The following is a 23304-nucleotide window of genomic DNA, read 5'->3' as shown; positions in this document are numbered from 1 at the left end:
ATGAAAGGAGATAAGACAATATTGGAATTCTTTTCGACTCTGAGTGCAAAACTATGAAACAGCTACAGAATTGAATAAAAGCACAGCAAATAAGAGTAGCAATCCTGTTACAACTAATGGGGAAAGAGTGCCGCAAACTATACTGCTGGACAGATGTCAGCTGATGAATCATCATCATCATGTTTAAAGATGATAAATGATTTATAACTGTTTGAATGATGACTGCAGAAGGATAGCATAAAGTGAACATCAAGTATTAGATAGACACTTCTTGCAACATCATAAACTTTACACGCTTTAATGAAGTGATTCAAGATGATGACACAAAAATGAAATCCTCCAGGGCAAGGTTCAAACTATATGATGGAATGATACTCATCCCAAGAGGACAAGTTAGGTATATAACCCAATGCAATGAGATGAATTAAGAGCTGATGATCCAGACAACTGACAAGTATTCAGGACAAAATTATCACTAAAGGGAAGATTGTGATCTAGTGATATTATCACCCAGAGATCTAGGTCTTCTGGGAACAAAAATTCAAATCCCATCACAGCTGCTGTGGAATTTATGTACGACTAATAAAAAGATCTAGATGTGAAAGTTTGTCTCAGTAATGGCAACCAGGAAACAATTATTGACTAAAACAAAGAATTGCAAATGCTGGAGATCAGAAACAAAAGGCAAAATTGCTGGAGAAACTCAGCAGGTCTGGTAGCATCTGTGGAGAGAAAGCAGGGTTAACATTTTGAATTCAACCAAATTTTGAAGAGGGGCCACTGGACTCAAAATATTCACATCATAATTTCTTCAGAGATGCTGCCAAAACAGTTGCTTTTCTCCAACCACTATTAATTGTTGTAAAACTGTCCTTCCTACAATGAGGCAACCAGAACTGAATGCAATATTCCAAGTGTGATCTAACCAGGACTCTATAGAGCTGCAGCATAACCTTGTGGTTCTTAAACTCAATCCCCCTGCTAATGAAAGCCAACACACCATATGTATTCTTAACAACCCTATCAACTGGGTGGCAACTTTGAGGGATCTGTAGATGTGGATCCCAAGATCGCCCGTTCCTCCACACTGCCAAAAATCCTGCCTTTAACCCTGAAATCTGCATTCAAATTCAATTCAACTTACCAAAATGAATAGCTTTACACTTTTTCAGGTTGAACTCCATCTATCACTTCTCAGTCCAGCTCTGCATGCTGTCAATGTCCTATTGCAAGCTACAACAGCCCTCCACACTACCCACAACTCCACCAAACTTTATGTCATTGGCAAACTTACTAACCCACTCTTCCATTTCCTCATCCAAGTCATTTATAAAAATCACAAAGAGCAGAGGTCCCAGAATAGACTCCTGCGGAACACCACTTGTCACTAAGCTCCAGGCTGAATAATTTCCTTCTACTACCATCCTCTATCTTCTATGGGCCAGCCACTTCAGTATTCATACAACCAAATTTTCCTGTATTCCATGTCTCCTTAATTTATAAATGAGCCTACCATGTGGAACCTTAACAAATGCCTTGCTAAAATCCATGTACACCACCTCCACTGCTCTACCTTCATCAATATGCTTTGTCACATCCTCAAAGAATTCAAAAAAGCTTGTGAGGCATGACCTGCCCCTCACAAAGCCATGCTGACTATCTCTAATCAAACTATGCATTTCCAAATGATCATAAATCCTCTCAAAATCCACACCAATTTATCCACAATCGACGGAAGACTGACTTGTCTGTAATTCCCAGGGTTATCCCTATTCTCTCTCTCCTGAACTAGGGAATAACATTTACCACCCTCCAATCATCTGGTACTATTCCAGTGGACAGTAAGGATGCAAAGATCATTACCAAAGATGCAGCAATCTCTTCCCTCGCTTACCGTGGAAACCTTGGACATATCCCATCTGGGCCAGCGGACTTATCTATCCTCATGTTTTTCAAAATTTCCAGCACATCCTCCTTCATAACATCAACCTGCTCAAGCATGCAGGTTGATATGCTCAAGCATATCAGCCTGTTTCACACCGTCCTCACAAACGACAAGGTCCCTCCCACCAGTGAATACTGAAGCAAAGTATTCATTAAGGACCTCCCCTATCTCCTCCAACTCCAGGCACAAGTTCCCTCCACTATCTCTGATCAGCCCGACCCTCACTCTGGCCATCCTCTTGTTTCTTACATAAGTGTAAAACGTCTTGGTGCTCTCCAAACAACCTCCACATTTCTGTTGTGCATTTCCCATAGAACATCTGTTCCCAATTTATGCTCCACAGCATTGTAATTCTCCCTGCCCCAGTTGAATACTTTACCATACCATCTGCTCATATCCCTCTCCATGACTATAGTAAAGTTCAGGGAGTTGTGATCACTCTCACCAAAATGCTCTCCCAGCGAGGATCTGACACCTGACCTGGTTCTTTGCCAAGCACCAAATGCAATATGGCTTCCCCTCTAGTCGGTCTATCTACACACTGAGTCAAGAATCTTTCCTGGACACACCTGACAAAATCTGCTCCATCCAAACTATTTGCGCTAAGGAGGTTCCAATCAATATTAAGGAAGTTGAAATTACCCATGACAACAACCCTATTATTTCTGCACCTTTCTAAAATCTGCCTCCCAATCTGCTCCTCCAGGCCTCTGTTGCTACTGGGGGATCTATAGAAAACTCCCAATAAAGTGACTTCTCCTCTTCGGTTTCTGACTTCCACCCATAATGACTCAGTAGACAAGCCCTCCTCAACAACTTCCCTTTTTGCATCTGTGATACTATCCCTGATTAGCAATGCCACTCTCCCACCTCTTTTACCTCCTCCCTGATTCCTTCTGAAACATCTGAACCCCAGACCATCCAACAACCATTCCTGCCAATGTGATATCCAAGTCTCTGTAATGGCGACAACATCGTAGCTCCAAGTACTGATCCATGCTATAAGTTCATCACCCTTATCCCTGACACTTCGAATTAAAATAGACAAACATCAACCCATCATACTGACTGCAACTTTGCCTTATCAACTGTCTATCCTTCCTCACAGACTCTTTGCATGCTATATCTGCTTGTCACCAGCTGCCTCATCCTCTGATCCGTAGATCCACTTTCCATCCCCCTACCAAACCAGTTTAAACCCTCCCAAAGAGCTCTTGTAGACCTGTGCCCAGGAAATTAGTGTCCCTCCAGTTCAGGTGCAACTGTACATTCCCACCTTCCCCAAAAGGTATCCCAATAATGCACATATCTGAAGCCCTCCCTCCTCCACTAGCTCTGCAGCCATGTGTTCAACTGCATGTGCTCTCTGTTCCTAACCTCACTAGCCCGTGGCACTAGCAATCCTGAGATTACTACTCTGCTCATCCTGCCTTTTAACTTCTAACCTAATTCTCTATACTCACTTTTCAGGTCCTCATCCCTTTTCCTAGCTATGTCACTGGTACTGATGTATACCACAACTTCTGGCTGCTCACCCTCCCTCTTAAGAATCCAGCAGACTCGATCCAAGATATCCCTGACCCTGACATCTGGGAGGCAACATACCATCCAGGAACTTTGATTGCGACCACAAAATCTCCTGTCTGCTCCTCTAACCATTGAATCACCTATCACTATCACTCTCCTATTCTTCCCCCTTCTCCTCAGTGCCAGAGACCTGGCCAGTGTGACCTTCCCTTGGTAGGTCGCTTCCTCCCCCAACAGTATCCAAAGTACTATACTTATTATTGGGGGAAACAGATGCAGAGGATCCTTGCAGCCTATTCCCTTTCCCTCTCCTGACGGTCACCCAACTACCTTTATCATTAGGTGTGACTACCTCCCTATTATTCCTCTCTATTACCCCTTCAGCCTCCCGAATGATCTGAAGTTTGTCCAGCTCTAGCTCCAATTCCCTAATGTGGTCTGTGAGGAGCTGGAGTTGGGTGCACGACTCACAGGAGAAGCCTGCAGGGATACTAGTGATAACCCTTACCTCCCACATGATTGTAGATATTTTAAAAGCATCCTGTTCAAAGAAGACATTGGTTAGGCCACTATTGAAATACTGCATGCAATTCTGGTCTCCCTGCTACAGAAGAATGTTGTGAAACTTGAAAGGGTTCAGAAAAAAATTACAAGGATATTGCAGGGTTGAAGAATTTGAGCTATAGGGAGAGGCTGAATAGACTGGGATTATTTTCCGTGGAGCATCGGAGGCTGAGGGTTGACCTTATAAAGGTTTACAAAATCATGAGGGGCATGAATAAGGTGAATAGAAAAGGTTTTTTAACTGAAGTTAGGGGAGTCCAAAACTAGAGGGCACAAGTTTAAGGTAAGAAGGGAAAGATTTAAAAGGGACCTAAGGGACAATTTTTTCATGCAGAGGGTGATGAGTGTATGGAAAGAGCTGCCAGAAGAAGTGATAGAGGATGGTACAATTACAACATTTAAAAGATCTCCAAATCATAACATTTAAAAGACATCTGGATGGGTATATGCATAAGAAGGGTTTAGAGGGATATAGGCCAAATTAGATTTAGGATATCTGGTCTACATGGACAACTTGGACCGAAGGGTCTGTTTCCATGCTGGATATCTCTATGACTCTACAACATCAAGCAAAATCCACATATCTCAAACGAAGCAAGTTTAAAGCTTAGACTGGTAACCCTACATGTGCCACTGAATGCTGAAGTTGTTGCCTCATTTGTTATCAGACTGTGAACCTCTATGCAACTCCCACCTAACAGCGTGTAGTGGTATTTTAGCACCAAAAAAAAGCAGCAATTTTCAAATCAAACAAGGTAGTAACAACAGCTCAATGTGATCTGGAAGTCATCAAATCCAGCAAAGTTATTGAGTGTGAATGACAAGCAGTTTGCTTTGATCAAGCACTTGCCATGGGAAAAATACTTCTCTGGAGAGGAATATTACCCCAGGAACGAACAAATACAAACTGACAACTTGCACACATGTCAAATGCATGTGCAGAGACAGATGAAAGTGGGACTGAAAGAATTAATGTCCAGTTTTGTCAACAAATAATAAAATCATTGATGGCTACTAAGCACATTGGGTATCTTGGTTGACTTGTGATTGCAAATAATAGTGATCGTAGACATTTTTTTTAATGGAAATGGGGATGTTTGGAGAAACACATTTATATATTGCATATAGCTGCCGTGACATAGCCATGTGACCTTGCCTTCACTACAGTTCATTGCAGTCATTAAATACATTACTTCAAAGCAATATTTAAATACAAGTGCTCTGCTTGTTCAAGTTACAATGAAGTGAATTCATACCAGTAAATACATACTAAACAATACATTTTCTTATTTGCAATATGTTCCTTTGAACCAATATTTTGCAATTATTTGGAACATTGACCAGAAAAATTAATCATGCTTCCTTTTTTTGTTCAGTCCAATAATATTTCAGAAATATTTCTGAACTGTCCAATAAATGTTAATTTGTAGGACAACGGCTGCTGTACATTCAGTTAAATATCACAAGAATACAGCAACTCTAAATTAGCTCTCAGACCATTTCGTAGCTGCAGATACTAATCAAAGAAGCAGCTCCAGGGCAAACAAGGTTGCGCTTGCTAGTGTAGTTTGTTGCATGGTAAAAGGGAATGCTCAACCCAGCAAAATTCTGTCAAAGTCAGGAAATTGGATTTTTAAAAAAATAAAACTAAATCCGAGCAAATAAAAAAGACATGTGTTTTCCTTTAATACAATTCTGTAAGCTCTCCTCTGCAGGACAATAAAGGTCAGATTTCCAAGATACGCTTACAATATATGGCAATTTAAATTTTGAATGTCTTCACTCCATTTCCAGTTGGAAATGGAGTGAAGACATTCAGCTCCAAGGCAGAATCAAAAGGATTTTGCAAAACAATTTATTATCAGGCTCTGATGGAAGAAAGAATGAGCAACAAGAATAAAGAAGAGCAAAATAGATTCTGAACTGAGGCAATTTTACTAGCAATGCACTCAAGTATGCCATACTTGATAGTTCATACTTAAAACTATTGAACAGCATATTTTAAAAAATCAATTGTTTCAATAGCTGCAACTTCACATTTAGTGAAATGCCATTTTATATTAAATGACATGTAAACTTTCTCAACTTAGGAAATTAGGTGATCAAAACTCCTATTGAGAAACCTGGAACTAAAGTAATAATATTGGAGAGAACATCCAAATGCTTATGCAACCAACAATAAAAGCAATATATTTTTCACCTGCCTATTAGCTGTAAAACTAAAATATCTGTCAAACACAGTACAATGGTTTCCACACTATGCTTCAAGCAGGAGTTTTGCTACCATAACATTCCCAGCTATCTTCAACAACTCATTTTTTAAAAAGTACTGGCTGCTAGCTGCCTAATCATTTTATTTTCTAATTATATCAGTTGCATCCTTAATTCACTTTCACCTCCAAATTGCTAACATTGTTCATTAAATACAATTTGTTTTAAAAAATTATTTATTTTTAAGTTGATGGAAGAGATAAGAATACAATATTCTCTCAATAACCACAAAACACTCAACAATCCCTGAATGATATAGACCAATGCACAAAATCTCACCACGTCTTTTTTATTCAAGTTGCTGGTCATGCTTTCCAATGCTAAACTGTGTTCAGGCAAAAGAATCTCTTCCCCCTGTCAGACACAGCTACTATGATGTGGCTACAATCTCCTACACCTTAAAATCCTATAAGTAATGAAATGCACTACTGGTTAAAAAAAATCTGTTGCACCATGAGTCAATGTTCCCTTTTTCATTTGGGGTCCCTAGGTTTTGTATGGCATGGCCCCTTTAAGATTGCTACGTAGCTAAATATGTCTTCAAGGGAATAGTTGCTTGTCAGCCTTGTTTTTGCAGTGTGCTGTATGTTTTACATTGCGCATGACTGTGCAGCAGTCACAAGGCAACATTACTAGGACTTATCTTAACTGGTCTCACAGATCTGACATAAAGTTTTTGCCAACCATAACCCTCAATTGTCAGATTATGCCTTCAAGCCTTCTCAAGGGTATATCATAGTGTATAATTTGTAGCCTTAAAACAGGACAGTTATACAACCTGAGACCGCAATGATAAGGACATAGACATGATATTTTTCTTTACCTGTACAGAATGTATGCTGTACCCACCTGAAACTGTAACCACAATGTACTGCTGTGGTGCTGATACTGGTGACAACTGAGCAGGAGGCTGTTGTTGCTGCTGCGATACCTGCAGTTCACTGACATATTGTTTTTGGGATGATGGTGGTTGTTGCTGTTGTTGTTGCTGTGATGGTTGTGTAGCAGTCTGCAAGTCTGTGACATACTGTTGTTGAGTTGGTTGTTGCTGCTGTTGCGACTGCGACTGTTGCTGCTGCTGTTGAGGCTGTTGTTGAGCTGGTGGGAGTTCTGTAACATAGGCCTGTGTTGCCATACCAACCTCTGCAGGTGGTACTGTTAAATGCCACTCTCCACTTTGTCCACTAAGAAAACAAAATAAGAAAATCAGTGGATAATTTACAATAATCACAAAATGTAATTGGCTTCTATCAACTAATTTTAGCTACCATTATGCATTACATTTAACAATAGCAATAGCTATGTTGTGCAAACCATGTCATAAATAAAATGCAAACTGGCACATGTACTTTAACCCACCTATGCATGACACAGTTGGTTCAAAGCTGCGCAATCCAGCTAAAAACGGCAGCATTAAGTTAACAATCAACAAACACAATCTCCAATTGGCACATTCTTTGGTTAGAAAGAATGACCCCAAATTAGTCATAGGCAAAATTTGTTAAACTCGTCTCGTTCTGCAGATTTCAAACTCTTATCAGCCAATTAAAGAAACTGAGAAAGAATTCCTGTTCTCACATCAGAAAGAGAATATAGTCACTTTGCCAGTAGTTGGGAACTATTGGGACAGAAATTGGTGAAGGCTTGGAAAGAGTATATATATTTTTTAAAGAGTATGTTAATCTCTGATTTTTGCCTTTTTATCTTCTTTGCGTTCTCCCAGCTGCACAACCTGTCTGTGAAAGAGCAAGTGGGTGATTTGCTTCAATGACATTTCAACTACCCTTCAGCAGGCCTAGAGCAGCCTAGAGATGACTTCCTATTAATTTCCCTCCATGCCTGCAAATAATAAAATACTCACAGCAATGATGAGTCTGAAAATGATAGAGCAAGTAACTGAACCCTATGTCATATTATTCTGAGGTGCCCCACTTTAGTGTTTCACCATACAATGCTGTAGTAAATCAATAAACCTTTAAAAGAGTATACTAATTCATGGATAAGGAGCAAAACACGCCAAGCAGAAAAAGTCTATAATTCAATGCTGTAGCTGTAATCACACTCATCTAGCCTTGCTGCTGGCTCAAGTAAGAACATAAAAGGTACAGTTGATCTCTGCAAACATTATCCAGAGGCAACACAAGTATACCTTCTACCATCATTGTACCCAAATCACGACCTTCATATTGCAATAACAAACCCAAAATGAAACTCTTTAAACAAAACATCTGCTCAATGATTAATATAGATATTTCACGTGGAGGTTACATGTGAATTCATAATGGGGCTCATTTTGGCAAGGGCCAATACTTATTTTTGCAAAATAAGCAAAATACTTACAATTATGGCCCAACATCCAACCAGCAGACATGATTTAACTTACAGGTTATTTTTCATTCTTTATTCTTTATTTTTCAGTGTTTCCCTCACATATGACTCAATTTAATCAACAATGTGGTCACACACCTCCCTAGATCTACAGCTGTTAGAACAGCCTGTTGTGAACTGGTCATAGGACAACTAGTAGATGATTGCACAGGGCTTCCTGGACCATGGTGGAACCCATACAGCAGACAGAATCCATTGATATTAACTATGTTGGCATACTGAAGCAAGGTGGAAACCTGTTACTGTAATGACAGAAATATTTTTCACTGCTAACAACACTCAAAAGAATTCAGACCAAGAATAAAAGTTTCCTGAAAGAGACAGAAGATATGGTACATACACCACCATAGAAGCCACCAGTGGGAAGGGATGACCAATGTCCAGTGATCCAGGATATAGTAATGAAGGAATTGCCTGATTCAGAGATCCACAACACTATAAAGAGGAAATTGTCTGTTTCAACAAGAAGATGTTCTTCGTGAAGGACACCCAAGACATTAAAGATCCTCCGATCTGTTGTGACTTTCAGAACTCACACTGTCAAGAACAGAATCAAAGTAAACAATTTTCAAACTCAAGATCTACCAATCCTCCAGGTTCAAAGAGAATGCACTCTGGGAAAATACTGAAATATCCAGATCACCTCAATTTGTGAAGTCAGAGGCTTGGTTAGAGATGAGGTAGTGCTAAATGATCTTATATACACTAAAGTATAATAATAGAGACAAATAGGGACATATACAAGGGACTTATACAAGAGAATGCCTTAAGATTATGATATTGTAATAGGAAACTGGTGGGAGGACAGCATAGGATTATGAAAGAATAATACCCCCTTCCAGGATTTCCTCAGGTCTTCTGTGACCAATCATCACAGAGTAATTTGTATTTAGTTGCAAATATGCAATAAACTGTTCCTTATTTAAAACAAGAGCCTATTCCTCATTATACAAGTAAACGGTTTCTCTTTCTACCAAACCTGTAGATCCCTAGCCTAAACAGGACAGTGACTACCTAGCTACACATGGCGAGCAAGTGCAGACAATCTCCTATGACAAAGTCGTTAGTAATTAGGATTATTCATCCAATAGACAAGAGGGTTATCCTGGTCAAGTTGAGTCAAGATGGATTGGATCATTATTAGAAAAGTAGTGGGGGAATCATCAGGTCAGATAGTGGACAGGATTAGTCAGGTGGTTGGAGGTTGCATTTGGAATATCGAAGGAAAGTCAAGGTGAGCAGTCTGAGTGATCGAGAGGATTTCTGTCAGAAGTTCAAGTTTTTCAGGCAATTCCCACAGAGGTCAGCGTGTCGGGACTTCAGTGGAGCCCGGAGTAGCATCTCAGGTTGCACATCTGGTCTCTAATGCTCTGGACCATAACCTGATCAGAATACAGGACCATACAATACTTCTGTAAAGTATCTCAGGACATTTATCACAGTAAGGCATATAAGCACATGGTTTCGTTGTTACGATACTTGTCTTTGTCAGCCTGCCACAGAATGAAGGAAGCTTCTATCTGTTTACTGTAATTGTTGATCACAGCTAACAACTTACCATTCATCAACAATGTTCAGTGAGCAAAGACTTGGCAGATGGAATATATTGTGGAGAAATATGAGGTTATGAAGAATAAAGGGGCTGAATATTATTTAACTGGATAAAGTCTTCATCCATCAATCTCAAAAAGCTAGCATTCAAGTTCATTGGGGAATAGGGAAGGCAAATAGAATGCTGACCTTTATTTCAAAAGGAATGGAGCACATAAGTAGTGGCTTTGCTAAAACTACACAATACACTGGTCAGAACAAAGCTGGAATACTGTCAAAAGCCCCTTAACTAAGGAAAGGTATACTGATATTGAAGGCAGTCCAGAGAAGGTTCACTAGACTGATATCATGTTTGGAAGAGCTGTCTTATGAGGAATGATTGAGTATTTTGGGCCCATATAGAACATTGAGAGGCAACCTTATTGAAACATACAAGATTCTGAGGGGACTTGACAGTTGTTTCCCCTTGCTGGAGAGAATCTCAAAAGACATCACTTCTCCACACTGAATTTCATCCACGACCTATCCACCCACTGTACCAAAGTGTCATACCCTGTCAAAGTTCTATAGTGTCCTCCTTACTTTTGTGTCATCCACCACTTTGAAATTGTCCCTTGCACACCAATATCTAGATCATTTATATTTATCAATGATCCCAATACCAACCCCTGATGAGTTCCACTACAAACCTTCTTTCAAGCTGAAAAATACTCCTTAATACTGTTGCCTATCCCTCAGCCAATTTTATATCCATGTTGCTACTGTCCCTTTTATTCTATGACCGATAACTTTCCTCAAAAGTCTCTGTGGCATTATATATCAAATGTCTTTTGGAAGAGTATGTACACCTCATCAACAGCCATCTATTCACAACCCTCTGTTACGTCTTTAAAATCTCCTACAATTTAGTCAGATATGATAAACCCTTAATAAATCCATGCTAACTTTTCTGAATCAATGCACAATTTTTTATGTGACTTAATCCTATCCCAAATATCTGTTCTAGAAGATTTCAGACCACAAAAGTTAAACTGATAGGTCTGCAGCTGCTGGCTGATCTTCACAACCTGTTTTGCACAAGGCCATAATGTTTGCCATTCTCCAAATCTCTATGACAACCCTGAATTCAAGGAATATTGAAAGAAAGTATGAGCACCTCTGCAATTTCCACTCACTTCCTTCAACATCCTTTGACGCACCTCACCCAGTACCAGTCTCTCATCAACTCTAAGTACCAACAGCTCTTTCAATAGTCCTCCTTATCAATTTAAAACCCTTCTTGTGATCAGGTTTCCCTCTGTCACCATGGTCTGGGCAGAATTGCTTGTTGGTAAAGACAGATGCAAGCATTAATTTAACATCTCAGTCATGCCTCTTGACGGGAAGTGTAAATCACTTTCTGCTCTCTAAACAGCCCTCGTCCTCCTTAATCATCCTTTACTTATTGATGCACTTATATAAGACTTTGGGATTGCCTTTTATGCTAGCTGCCAGTCTATTTTTAGTAGTCTCTCTTTGCTTCTCACTTGCATTTTCACCCCCCTTCTTAACTGCCTGTGTTCAAGTTTGGTTCTCAACTGTACCTACTGCCTGATGCTTGGAACAAGCACAATTTTCTTCTTTAACAAAGCTTTATATCTTCTGTTATCCAGACAGCTATGGATTTGTTTGTTCTACCTTTTGCTTTGAGGGCATACACCTTGACTCTGCCTAAGCTAATCCATTGTTCAGCGACTGTTTTTCCTGCCAACCTTAAGTGCCAGTCGATTTGGCCCAGCTTTGTTCTTGCCCCATCAAAGTCCACGACTCACCAGTTGATTATTCTTAATGTGGATTGATCAAAGTCATTTTCTATATTATGGTAATGATTATCAACAGCCACTCTCAGACAACAATTCACCAGAACGAAGGACCCGATACCCAGCATGAGCAAAACCAATGTAGTGTACAAAATCCCATGCAAGGACTGCACAAAACACTACATAGGACAAACAGGAAGACAGCTAACGATCCACATCCATGAACACCAACTAGCCACGAAACGACACGACCAGCTATCCTTAGTAGCCACACACGAAGATGACAAGCAACATGAATTCGACTGGGACAACACTACTACTATAAGACAAGCCAAACAGAGAACAGCCAGGGAATTCCTAGAGGCATGGCACTCATCCACAGATTCAATCAATAAGCACATCGACCTGGACCCAATATACCGACCACTGCAACGGACAGCTGGAACTGACAACCGGAAGCGGCAGATTCAAATCACTACAAATGCTGGAGGAAACATCACAGAAGCACTTCACAGGAGGCTCCCAAGCACTGAGGATGTCACCTAGAGAGGGAACGAAACGTCTGCAACACAAATTCCCAGCTTGGCGAACAGAACCACAACAATAATTAATATTCCCTAAATGTTCACCCATTAACATTTGAGCTGCTTGGCCCATGCCAATCCCAACAGCTAGGTCAAGCAGTGACTCCTTTCTTGTTGGACTGGAAATGTTGGAATGTAATTTATATTAATTTCCATTTTATGGAACGTTTGCTGATGCTAACTTAAATGTTTAAAGCCTTAGAAATGCATTGGAAATAGGAAAAATGCCTGTACTATTTTAACAGTGTCTGCATAATACCCAATTTTAATTGCTCCATCAGTGGCGACCATACCTTAAGTTGTGTCGGCCCTGAGTTCTGGAATTAGCTCCCTACACCTCTCTACCTAACTTTCCTCCTTTGAAACACTCCTTAAAACCTCCTACTTGACCAAGCATTTGGTCATCTGACCTAACATCAGCTTATGTGGCTCAGTGCAGCAATGCTTTTCCTATAAAATCTTGAGACATTTTATGAAGTTAAAGGTGCCACATAAGTATACAGAGCTGTTCTTGTAAAATGTTTTTCTTATTTCCAATTCAGAGTACGAAAGACAACAGAGTACCATGCTTAATACAAAACAAACATCAAACAAACAGCTCTGAAACATTACTGAATAGCATAATAAGCCATCATTTGAAAGGAAATCATTTTTACAGTAAGTATTTACATGATATGGATATTTTGAGTTGCATTAAACAATATGAATCAGGCATACCATAATCAATTACATTCAAAATATAGGCTTCAATATTTGCTTGAAGGTGAGGAAGAAGCTAGCTTGAATCAGAAACCCAGAAAAATGGATTTAATGGCAGAACTTATTTAGCATGTCTTGTCTACACTTCCCACCCAGATTAAGAGGTTGGCTGACTATTGAAGTTGAAGGAACAGAATTTCAACACTAAGCAACAGAGAAGAAAGGAGGGAAGGAAAGAGGGAATGGAATCTTCAGGGAGGAAGGTGCTAAGAAGGTTCACAGAGGTACCCAATCATGTTCCCAAACAGATAAACTAAGTTCAAACCAAAATTTATCATATGATCGAACAGTCCTCATCTCCTCTCAGCTACTTCAGGCAAGACTGGTACTTGTAGGGAATGCTGTATGACTAGAGAAAGTGAGATTTTAGTCAAGAAAATGAAGGAAGCGTATGTCAGATATAGACAGCAGAGGCCGAGTGAATCCTTACATTATAAAGGCAGTAGGAGTATACTTAAGAGAGAAATCAGGAGGGCAAAAAGGGATATGAGACAGCTTTGGCAAATAATGTGGAGGAGCCAGTGCTGAACTGGGGTGGATAAAGTTAAAAATCACACAACACCAGGTTATAGTCCAAGAGGTTTATTTGGAAACACTAGCTTTCGGAGTGCTGTTCTTTCATCAGGTAGCTGTGAAGCAGGACATTAAGACACAGCATTTATAGAAAAGATTACAGTATCATGCAATTGGAATATATATTGAACAAACCGCAATCTAGGATTGTTCAATATATAATTTCAGTTGCATGACACTGTCTTATGGTCCTGCTCCACAGTTACCTGATGAAGGAGCAGCGCTCCAAAAGCTAGTGCTTCCAAATAAACCTATTGGACTGTAACCTGGTGTTGTGTGATTTTTAACTTTAAGATTAAGGAAAATCCAAAGGGGTTTTATAAATACACTAAGGACAAAAGGGTAACTAGGGACAGAATAGGGCCCCTTAAAGATCAGCAAGGCTGCCTATGTGTGGAACCGCAAGAGATGGGGAAATACTAAATGAATATTTTGCATCAGTGTTTGCTGCGGAGAAGGATATGGAAAATAGAGAACATGGAGAAATAAATAGCAACATTTTGAAAAATGCCCATATTAGAGAGGAGGTGATGCTGGACATCTTCAAACCTGTAAAGGTGGATAAATTCCCAGAACCAGATCAGGTGCACCTTAGAACTCTGTGGGAAGCTAAGGAAGTGATTGCTGGACCTGTTGTTGAGATATTTGTATCATCGATAGCCATAGGTGAGGTGCCGGAAGACTGGAAGTTGGATAATGTGATGCCAATATTTAAGAAAGGTGGTAAGGAAAAGCCAGGGAATTATAGACCAGTGACCCTGACATTGGTGGTGCGCAAATTGTTGGAGGGAACCGTGAGGGACAGGATTTATCTGTATTTGGAAAGTCAAGGATTGTCAATAGTCAACATGACTTTGCGCTTGAGAAATCATGTCTCACTAATTTGATTGAGTTTTTTGAAGAAGTAACGAAGAGGATTGATGAGGGCAGAGCAGTGGATATGATCTATATTGACTTCAGCAAGGCGTTCAACAAGGTTCTTCATGGTAGTCGGTTTAGCAAAGTTAGATCACATGGGATCCGGAGGGAGCTTGCCAATTGGACACAAAATTGGCTTGAAGATAGGAAACAGAGGGTGGTGGTTGTTTTTTGGACTGGAGGCCTGTGGTATGCCACAAGGATCGGAGCTGGATTCACTACTTTTCATCATTTTTATAAATGATTTGGATGTGAACATAGGAGGTATAATTAGTAAGTTTGCAGTTGACACCAAAATCGGAAGTGTTGTGGACAGCGAAGAAGGTTGCCTCAGAGTACAACAGGATCGTGATCAGATGGGCCAATGGGCCAAGGAGTGGTTAATGGAAGTTAATTTTGTTAAATGTGAGGTGCTGCATTTTGGAACGCCAAATGTTAAAATCGGCTGCTATGTTTCAAAACAAAGTACTTAGTTGGCTGTAAAGTGTCTTAGGATATCCAGCAGCACAATGGCTTAGTGGTTAGCGCTGCTGCTTCATAGTGCCAGGGACCCAGGTTTGATTCCAACCCCAAGCGACTGTCTGCGTAGACTTTGTACAGTGTCTGTGTAGATTTCCTCTGGGTGCTCTGGTTTCCTCCCATGATCTAAAGATGTTCAGATTAGGTGAATTGGCCATGCTAAATTGCCCACAGTGTTCAGGGATGTGTAGGTTAGGTGCATTAGTTAGCAGTAAATATAGATAATAGGGTAAGGGAATGGGTCTGGGTGGGTTACTCTTCAGAGGGTCGATGTGGACTTGTTGGGCTGAAAGGCCTGTTTCCACACTGTAGAGATTTTATGAGTATATCTAATATTTCAGTACGCCCGTGTAAGGACATGCAGTCATACCAACAAAGAACAAGTGTAGGCCACTCACCCCTTTAAGCCTGTTCTGCAATTCAATAAGATCATGGCTGATCTGATTTTAACCTCAAATCTACATTCTTGATAATCTTTCATCCCCTTGGTGATTAAGAACCTGTCTGATTCAAGAAGACAGCTCACCACTAATAATAAACCATAATATCGTATTAGCTTTCCTGATTTCTTTATGATCCTGTATACTAATTCATGCACTTAGAACCCAGATTTAACCACAACTCAGAGCTCTGTAATGTCTCATCATTTAGGCAATCTACTTCTATTCTGGCTCTGCTTGATTACCTTGAACTTATTCAAATGCCCTGTTATAATTTCTCTAATGATAGTTTTTAATATTTTCTCTACAATATATGTTAAGCTAACAGGTTTGTAGTTTGCTGCTTTGAATAAAGGAGTTGCGTTAGCTATTTTCCAATGGAAAGATTATCTAAGATCCAAATTTATTATTACTATCCTGTGACTTCTGTTGAAACTTTGGTAAAAGTTTAAGCGCCAACATAGGTTTGATCTAAGACGTCTAAGTCAGACGAGACATTTGGAACATTTGAAGCTAATGTTCCAAAAAAGCATCTTTGGGACTAAGCAGCTTCACAGGTCCACTCACTGTATATGCCAGTGAAATGGAACCTATGCAATCATGCCTTTCATGAATGTACATCTGGGGATTTGACACTTGCATTTGGAACAGTATAATTGCTCTGCACAATGTAAGGACCCAGTGTGAGCAACCAGAGCTCATTGTATGCATTGGTACCAATGACTTAGGTAGAAAAAGGGATGAGGTCCTGCAGAGTGAATATAGGGAGTTAGGTAGGAGGTTAAAAATCAGGACCTCAAGAGTAGCAATCTCTGGATCCACCTGAACCGATATCCTGGGAGGGAGATTTGCTGGAGCTACTTGGGAGGGGTTAAAGTAGTCTGGCAGGGGTCAGGACACTAAGCATTACTGATATAAGAGAGAAAGTTGAGGTTGGTACAGAAGTTAAAGAGAGCATGTTAAACAGACAAGGCAGGCAAGATCATGGAAGGGAACACGGGAAGACTGATGAACTAAACTGCATTTACTTCAATGCAAGAGGCCTGACAGATAAGGCAGATGAAGTCGGGGCACGGATGTGCCATGGGATTGGACTATCATAGCTATTACAGAAACAGGCTGAGGGAGGGACAGGTCGAGCAGCTCAAGGCTCCAGAGTATAAATGCTATAGGAAGGATAGAAGGGAAAGCAAGAGAGGAGGCAGGTTTGGCACTCTTGATAGGGAAAACATCACGGGAGTACTTAGGGAGGATATTCCTGAGTGATCATCCAATAGGAACCCCGAGAGTCAGCAGGAAATTGTGGATCAAATATGTAGAGAGATCACAGTTGTTAAGAATAACAGGGTTATAATAGTAGGGGATTTTAATGTTCCAAATATGGACTAGATCTGCCATAGTGTGAAGAGCTTGGATGGGGAGGAATTTGTTCAAAGTGTGTTGAAGAAGACTCTCAATCAATATGTAGATGGCCCTATTAGAGAAGGGGCAAAACTTGACCTCCTGTTTGGAAGTAAGGCAGCGCAAGTGACTGAGGTGTTAGTGTGGGATCACTTTGGGATTACTGACCATAATTCTATTAGTGTTAAAATTGCTATGGAAAAGGATAGGCCTAGTCCACAAGTTAAAGTTAAAGTTAACTTGGCCAAAGTTAATTGGCCAAGACCAATTTTGATGCTATTAAACAGGAACTTTCAAAAATTGATTGGAGCGGCCATTCACAGGTAAAGGGATGTTTGGCAAGTGGAAGGCTTTCAAAGGTGAGATAATAACAATTCAGGGCCAGCATGTGAAGGACAAAGCCAGCAGGGAACACTGGATGACTAGAGATATTGAGGCTCTCATCAAGAAAAAAAGGAGGCAGCATATGTCAGATATAGACAGCTGGAATCAAGTGAATCCCTTGAAGAGTAAAGGGAGTGTAGGAGGACACTTAAGAGGGAAATCAAGAGGGCACAAAGGGGACTTGAGATAGCTTTGGCAGATAGGATAAAGGAGAATCCAAAGAGATTCTACAAGAATATTAAGGGCAAAAGAGTAACTAGGGAGAAAATAGGGCCTCTTAAAGATCACCAAGGCTGTCTATGTGTACAGGACATGGTGAGAACTTAGATGAATATTTTGAATCAAATATTTACCATGGAGAAAGACATAGAAGTTAGGGAACTCAGGAAATAAATAGTGATGTCTTGAAAAGTGCCCATATTACAGAAGAGGAAGTGCAGAAGGACTTAAAATGCATAAAGGTAGATAATAACTTGGGTCCTGATCGAGCGCAGGATATTGTGGAAAGCGAGAGAAGAAATTGTGGGGCCCCATCAACAGCTACAAGTGTGTGGCCAGAAGATTGAAGGGGAGCTAACGTTGTGCATTATTTAAGAAAAGCTGCAAGGAAAAGCCAGGAAACTACAGACCTGTCAATCTAATGTCAGTGGTGGTCAAGTTGTTTGAAGGAATTCTGAAAGACAGAATCTACATTCATTTAGAAAGACAAGGACTGATTAAGGACGTGGTTAAGTGCATGGAGAAACGTGTCTCACAAAATTGATTGGGTATTTTTGAAGAGGTGACTTAAGAAGATAGATGAAGGCAAAGTGGTGGATGTTTTCTATGTGGACTTTAGCAGGGCCTTCGACAAGATTCTGTGTGGTTGACTAGTTAGTATGGTTAGATCACATGGGGTCCAGGGAGAGCTAGCCAACTGGATACAAAATTGGCTTGACAGTAGGAGACAGAGGATAGTAGTAAAGGGTTGTTGTTCAGACTGAAGACCTGTGACTAGTGGCGTGCCACAAGGATCGGTGTTGGGTCCACTGCTGTTTGGTATTTATATAAACAATTTGGATGAGAATATAGGAAGCATGATTAGTAAGTTTGCAGATCTCACCAGAATTGGTGGTATAATGGATAACGAAAAAGGTTATTTAAGAGTACATTGGAATCTTGATCAACTGGGCCAGTGGGCTGAGGAATAGCAGATGAAGTTTAATTCAGATATATGTGAGGTATTGTATTTTGGTAAGACGAACCAGAGCAGGACTTATACAGTTAATGAGAGGACCATGGGAAGTATTGTCAAACAGAGAAACATCGGGTGCAGGTACATAATTTCTTGAAAGTGACATCACAGGGAGACAGGGTGATGAAGGGGGCATTTGGCACGCTTGATATGCATGCTTGGCATGCATGCTTGGATGAGCACTAAGTCCAGGAGTGGGATGTCACGTTACAGCTGTACAAGTAAGGCCACATTTCCAGTGCTGTATACAATTCTAGTTGTCCTGCTATAGGAAGGATGTTATTAAACTGGAAAAGGTGCAAAAAAGATCTGCAAGGATGTTACTGAGACTGGAGTGTTTGACTTATAAGGAGTGGCTGAATAGGCTGGAGCTATTTTCCCTGGATGATAAGAGGCTGTGGAGTGACCTTATACAGATTTATAGAATCACAAGGGGCATAGATAAGGTAAATAGCCACAATCTTTTCCCTGAAATAGGGAGTCTAAACCCAAAGGGCATAAGTTTAAGGTGAGAGGCAAAAGATTTTAAAATGACCTAACGGGCAACTTTTTCACACAGCGGATAGGGTGTATATAGAACTATTGCCAGAGGAATAGAGGTGGGTTCAATTACAACATTCTAAAATTCATTTGGACAGATACATGGATAGGAAAAGTTGAGACGGATACAGGCCAAATGCAGGAAAATGGGACTAGTTCAGATTAGGAAACCTGGTCAGCATGGATGAGTTGGGCCGAAGGGCCTGTTTCCATGTTCAAGACACTAAAGCTGAATCTTTGCAAATAGCACCTATATGATAAATGTCATTCCTGGATGCTTCCTATCAGACAATTTCCAAACTCTTACTATTTGTGCTTACACTTGAATGGATAAACGAACAGGATATCAATGAGTTTGCCAATGAGTATAATGCTTTTAAGATTTTAGGCAAGAAAAGCTGATGGGAAATAATCACAGTAAGATTTTTCTGTGATTTTTCCAATTACCCCAAAAAATATTACAGTTGTAGGAGGGATATAATTTAAGAGAAAAAAAAAGCTATATAGCTGCTTAAATTAGTATGTGTTGGCAACGAAGAGAGTAGCATTCAATCATGATGCTTCATATATGGGAAATATACTGGAACAGACTTGAGGAATGAATACTTTGCTTTTGATTTGCAACACCTGACAATTATACTAACTCATCCTCTTCACGGGTACTTATTTTAGAGCATCGTCTTGTTAATTGTCCTACCCTTGAACTATGTTAACATAGAATTGATTGTCTCCTTTGGGGAGTACTAGTCCATTATGCAATGAAGCAAATTACAGAAAATGATAACAAGGTTTAGGCCTCAGTGAATGATTGCATATTCCAATCCTGGGCAGCACGGTGGCTCAGTGGTTAGCACTGCTGCCTCACAGCACCAGGGTCCCAGATCGGATTCCAGCCTCAGGCAACTGTCTGTGTGGGGTTTGCACATTCTCCCTGTGTCTACGTGGGTTTCCTCCAGGAGCTCTGGCCTCCTCCCACAATCCAAAGATGTGCAGATCAGGTGAATTGGCCATGCTAAATTGTCCATAGTGTTAGGTGCATTAGTCAGAGGGGGTGGGTCCCTCTTTGGAGGGTCAGTGTAGACTTGTTGGGCTGAAGGGCCTGTTTCCACACTGTAGGGAATCTAATTTTAATCTGGTCCATGTTTGGGCTGCTAAATTGCAACAAATTCTCCTTTAGTAAGTGACTGTGAAGCCAGTTTAACTGGAAATCAGTTTAACACAGATAAAAAGATAGCCTGATGTCATCAGATTAGTTTCTGTGTTTGAATATTTCACATAATATTTTAATATTAATAAATTGATACAACTGTTCTAAGTTGTTTTATTTGCCCAGATTAGAAATATCTAAAGTTAGCAGCAGGGAAGGAATGTACAAACAAGCAAGTAACAAGAGTAGGCAGATCTAGAAATAGAACAACAGTAACTTGTAATGAAACATGAAATGCTGTGTTATGATCATTGCTGCACTTTCCCAAATAGCAAAACTGGGAGTTACTGAAAGCAAACATATACTGATAATTAGACACAACTTGTTAATCTCTGTGTCAATCTATGTTATTCTCTCATGAGCTGTTTTGTTACCAAATTTTTACCTCCAACTTTCACACATGCTGTACAGCCTTTATACTTGCTCTTGTCTATGTACATTTGTTTCTTCCATTCTTCTTCTTCTATCATTCCAGCTTACAATCCTTTATCTTCTTTAAATTTATCACCATGTCTGGCCACATTTTAATTTCTTCTTAAATATTTAAAAGGTAAGAACATAGAGAAAAATAAGTGCCAAAATATGTAAAATTGGAGTTAGGATTGAGCTCAGGCAAGGAAAGAGGCTGCAAGGAGAAACCACAACAGACTCGGATACAAAAGAATCCAGCCATAGTTGGATAGGAAGGAAGTTTCTGATGCTAGCCAGTTTGCAGTTGAAGGTCAGGGGAGCACTATTCATGTGAGTTAGCAGTTTTAAGAGGGTTCAAAGACTTAGGCTACACACTTGGGAGCTCCGTCTTTGAGAGGACTTCTATGTTTATAAATTGGTCAGAATAATCCAAAATGTGCTGCATTTGAGCTTCTTTTCCAGGTGTCTGTAAATCACCCGTGTTTCACCACCATACAGCAAGGTGCTGAGAACACAAACTTTATAAATCATCTGCTTGATCCAAAAGGTCAGTCTTTAAGCATAATGGATATATCATGGCACAATATAGTTACAAATGTAGCAGTCCTTTCAAAGGCAGAGCTTCCAAGTAAAACGAGGTGGTTTCAGTGGATCAGGCACATCTGCAGGATGAAAAACAGCAGCATACCTCAATACCTTCTTCACAGTAAGGCCGCTATAGCCAGCTGGCAAGTTGAATGCCCAGGGATTCAAGGATGCTTGCAAGCTTCACATAACTGCCCTAAACATTAACTATCACACCTGGGAGCCAGTAGCTCACAGAAAAATGGGTCTGCCTCTTTCATGCTGACATGCCCCACCACAACCAGTGAACTGCAGCAGTTTGGCAGGAGACAACAACACTGTAAACAGGCTAGGATGTCACATGGCATCTTAATATATGGTTAAGTAGAAATTGCATTTCAAGGATTGGCCATCACAGCCATCAGCAAAAGTATACCAAATCAAGGCTCCACAACTAAATGGTTTACTTGCACATCCATCATTTCTTGCGGATGGAAGGATGCCAACAACAAACACTTAGTCAGTAATGAGATCCATACAGCAGCTAACTTCCCAAATATTCTATCTGTTTCTTCTAGGCTTTAATTTTTAGTAGTTGCACTTGTAGCACTTTTAGGGTTGGTTACTTCTGTTGACTAGAGTGTGATGCTTAATAACACCAATAGCGCAAATGCAGTGGAATAGTTCTTGGGACCTGCCTCTCCACCTTGCTTCATTGTGATATCATAGTTTATAGATGTTTGGAAATGTAAGTTTGGAAACCCTTGGACAATGAGGATGCTGTACCAAAATAAAGTTATGGCATTAGGTAATTCAGCTGATTGGTTTGAATTTTGAACTTATACATCTCCTGCAAAGCAGAATCCTGCTATTAACTTTGCCTAGTTTGAGCCAGCAAGAAAACCAAAGAACAAACCTGTTTCCAAAACTTTAATAAATGCAGCAGTTGAGAGCACTGAAGATTGACTTTGGAGATACCATAACACAATTGAAACATTTTGAACAAACATTTAGATTAGGGGTGAGGCAAAGTGAGTACCATGCTTAAAAGTGGGATATTAGAAAACTGGTGAAGAAGCTCTTGTGGCACAAAGGTATAATCTCCACCTCGAGACCTGCAATGTTTTGTTCAAGTCCTGCCTCCCACAGAGATTTATCGTAACATCATTGAATTGGTTTTAGAGTCAGAGAGACGTACAGCATGGAAACAGACCCTTCGGTCCAATCTGTCCATGCCGACCAGATATCCCAACCCAATCTAGTCCCACCTGCCAGCATCCAGCCAATATCCCTCCAAACCCTTCCTATTCATATATTCATCCAAGTGCCTTTTAAATGTTGCAATTGTACCAGCCTCCAGCTTCCTCTGGCAGCCCATTCCATACATGTACCACCCTCTGCGTGAAAAAGTTGCCCCTTAGGTCTCTTTACTATCTTTCCCCTCTCACCCTAAACCTATGCCCTCTATGGACTCCCCAACCCCAGGGAAAAGACTTTGTCTATTTATCCTATCCATGCCCCTCATAATTTTGTAAACCTCTATAAGGTCACCCCTCAGCCTCCGATGCTCCAGGAAAAACAGCCCCAGCTGTTCAGTCTCTCCCTATAGCTTAAATCCTCCAACCCTGGCAACATCCTTGTAAATCTTTTCTGAACGCTTTCAAATTTCACAACATGTTTCCGATAGGAAGGAGACCAGAATTGCATGCAATATTCCAACAGTGG

The 23304-nt window shown here is 40.3% G+C and overlaps 1 protein-coding gene across 6 annotated transcripts in view; it reads right to left on the bottom strand.

The window, feature by feature from the left end:
* Window positions 1–23304, bottom strand: part of rfx1a (regulatory factor X, 1a (influences HLA class II expression)) — a 155926-nt gene that overhangs the window by 128667 nt on the left and 3955 nt on the right. For 5 of the 6 annotated variants that reach the window (XM_043694804.1, XM_043694803.1, XM_043694805.1 and 2 more), the window contains exon 2: window positions 7157–7491. In XM_043694804.1, coding sequence (XP_043550739.1) covers window positions 7157–7491 — 335 coding nt within the window. Of the gene's footprint in view, window positions 1–7156; window positions 7492–23304 lie in introns of those variants that run through there. The other variant, XM_043694807.1, reaches the window with a different exon arrangement.

This window comes from Chiloscyllium plagiosum, chromosome 8 (assembly GCF_004010195.1).
Source record: "Chiloscyllium plagiosum isolate BGI_BamShark_2017 chromosome 8, ASM401019v2, whole genome shotgun sequence".
NCBI lineage: Eukaryota > Metazoa > Chordata > Chondrichthyes > Orectolobiformes > Hemiscylliidae > Chiloscyllium > Chiloscyllium plagiosum.
The sequence above is the reverse complement of the archived record's forward strand: the minus strand, read 5'-3'. Positions and strand labels throughout refer to the sequence as shown.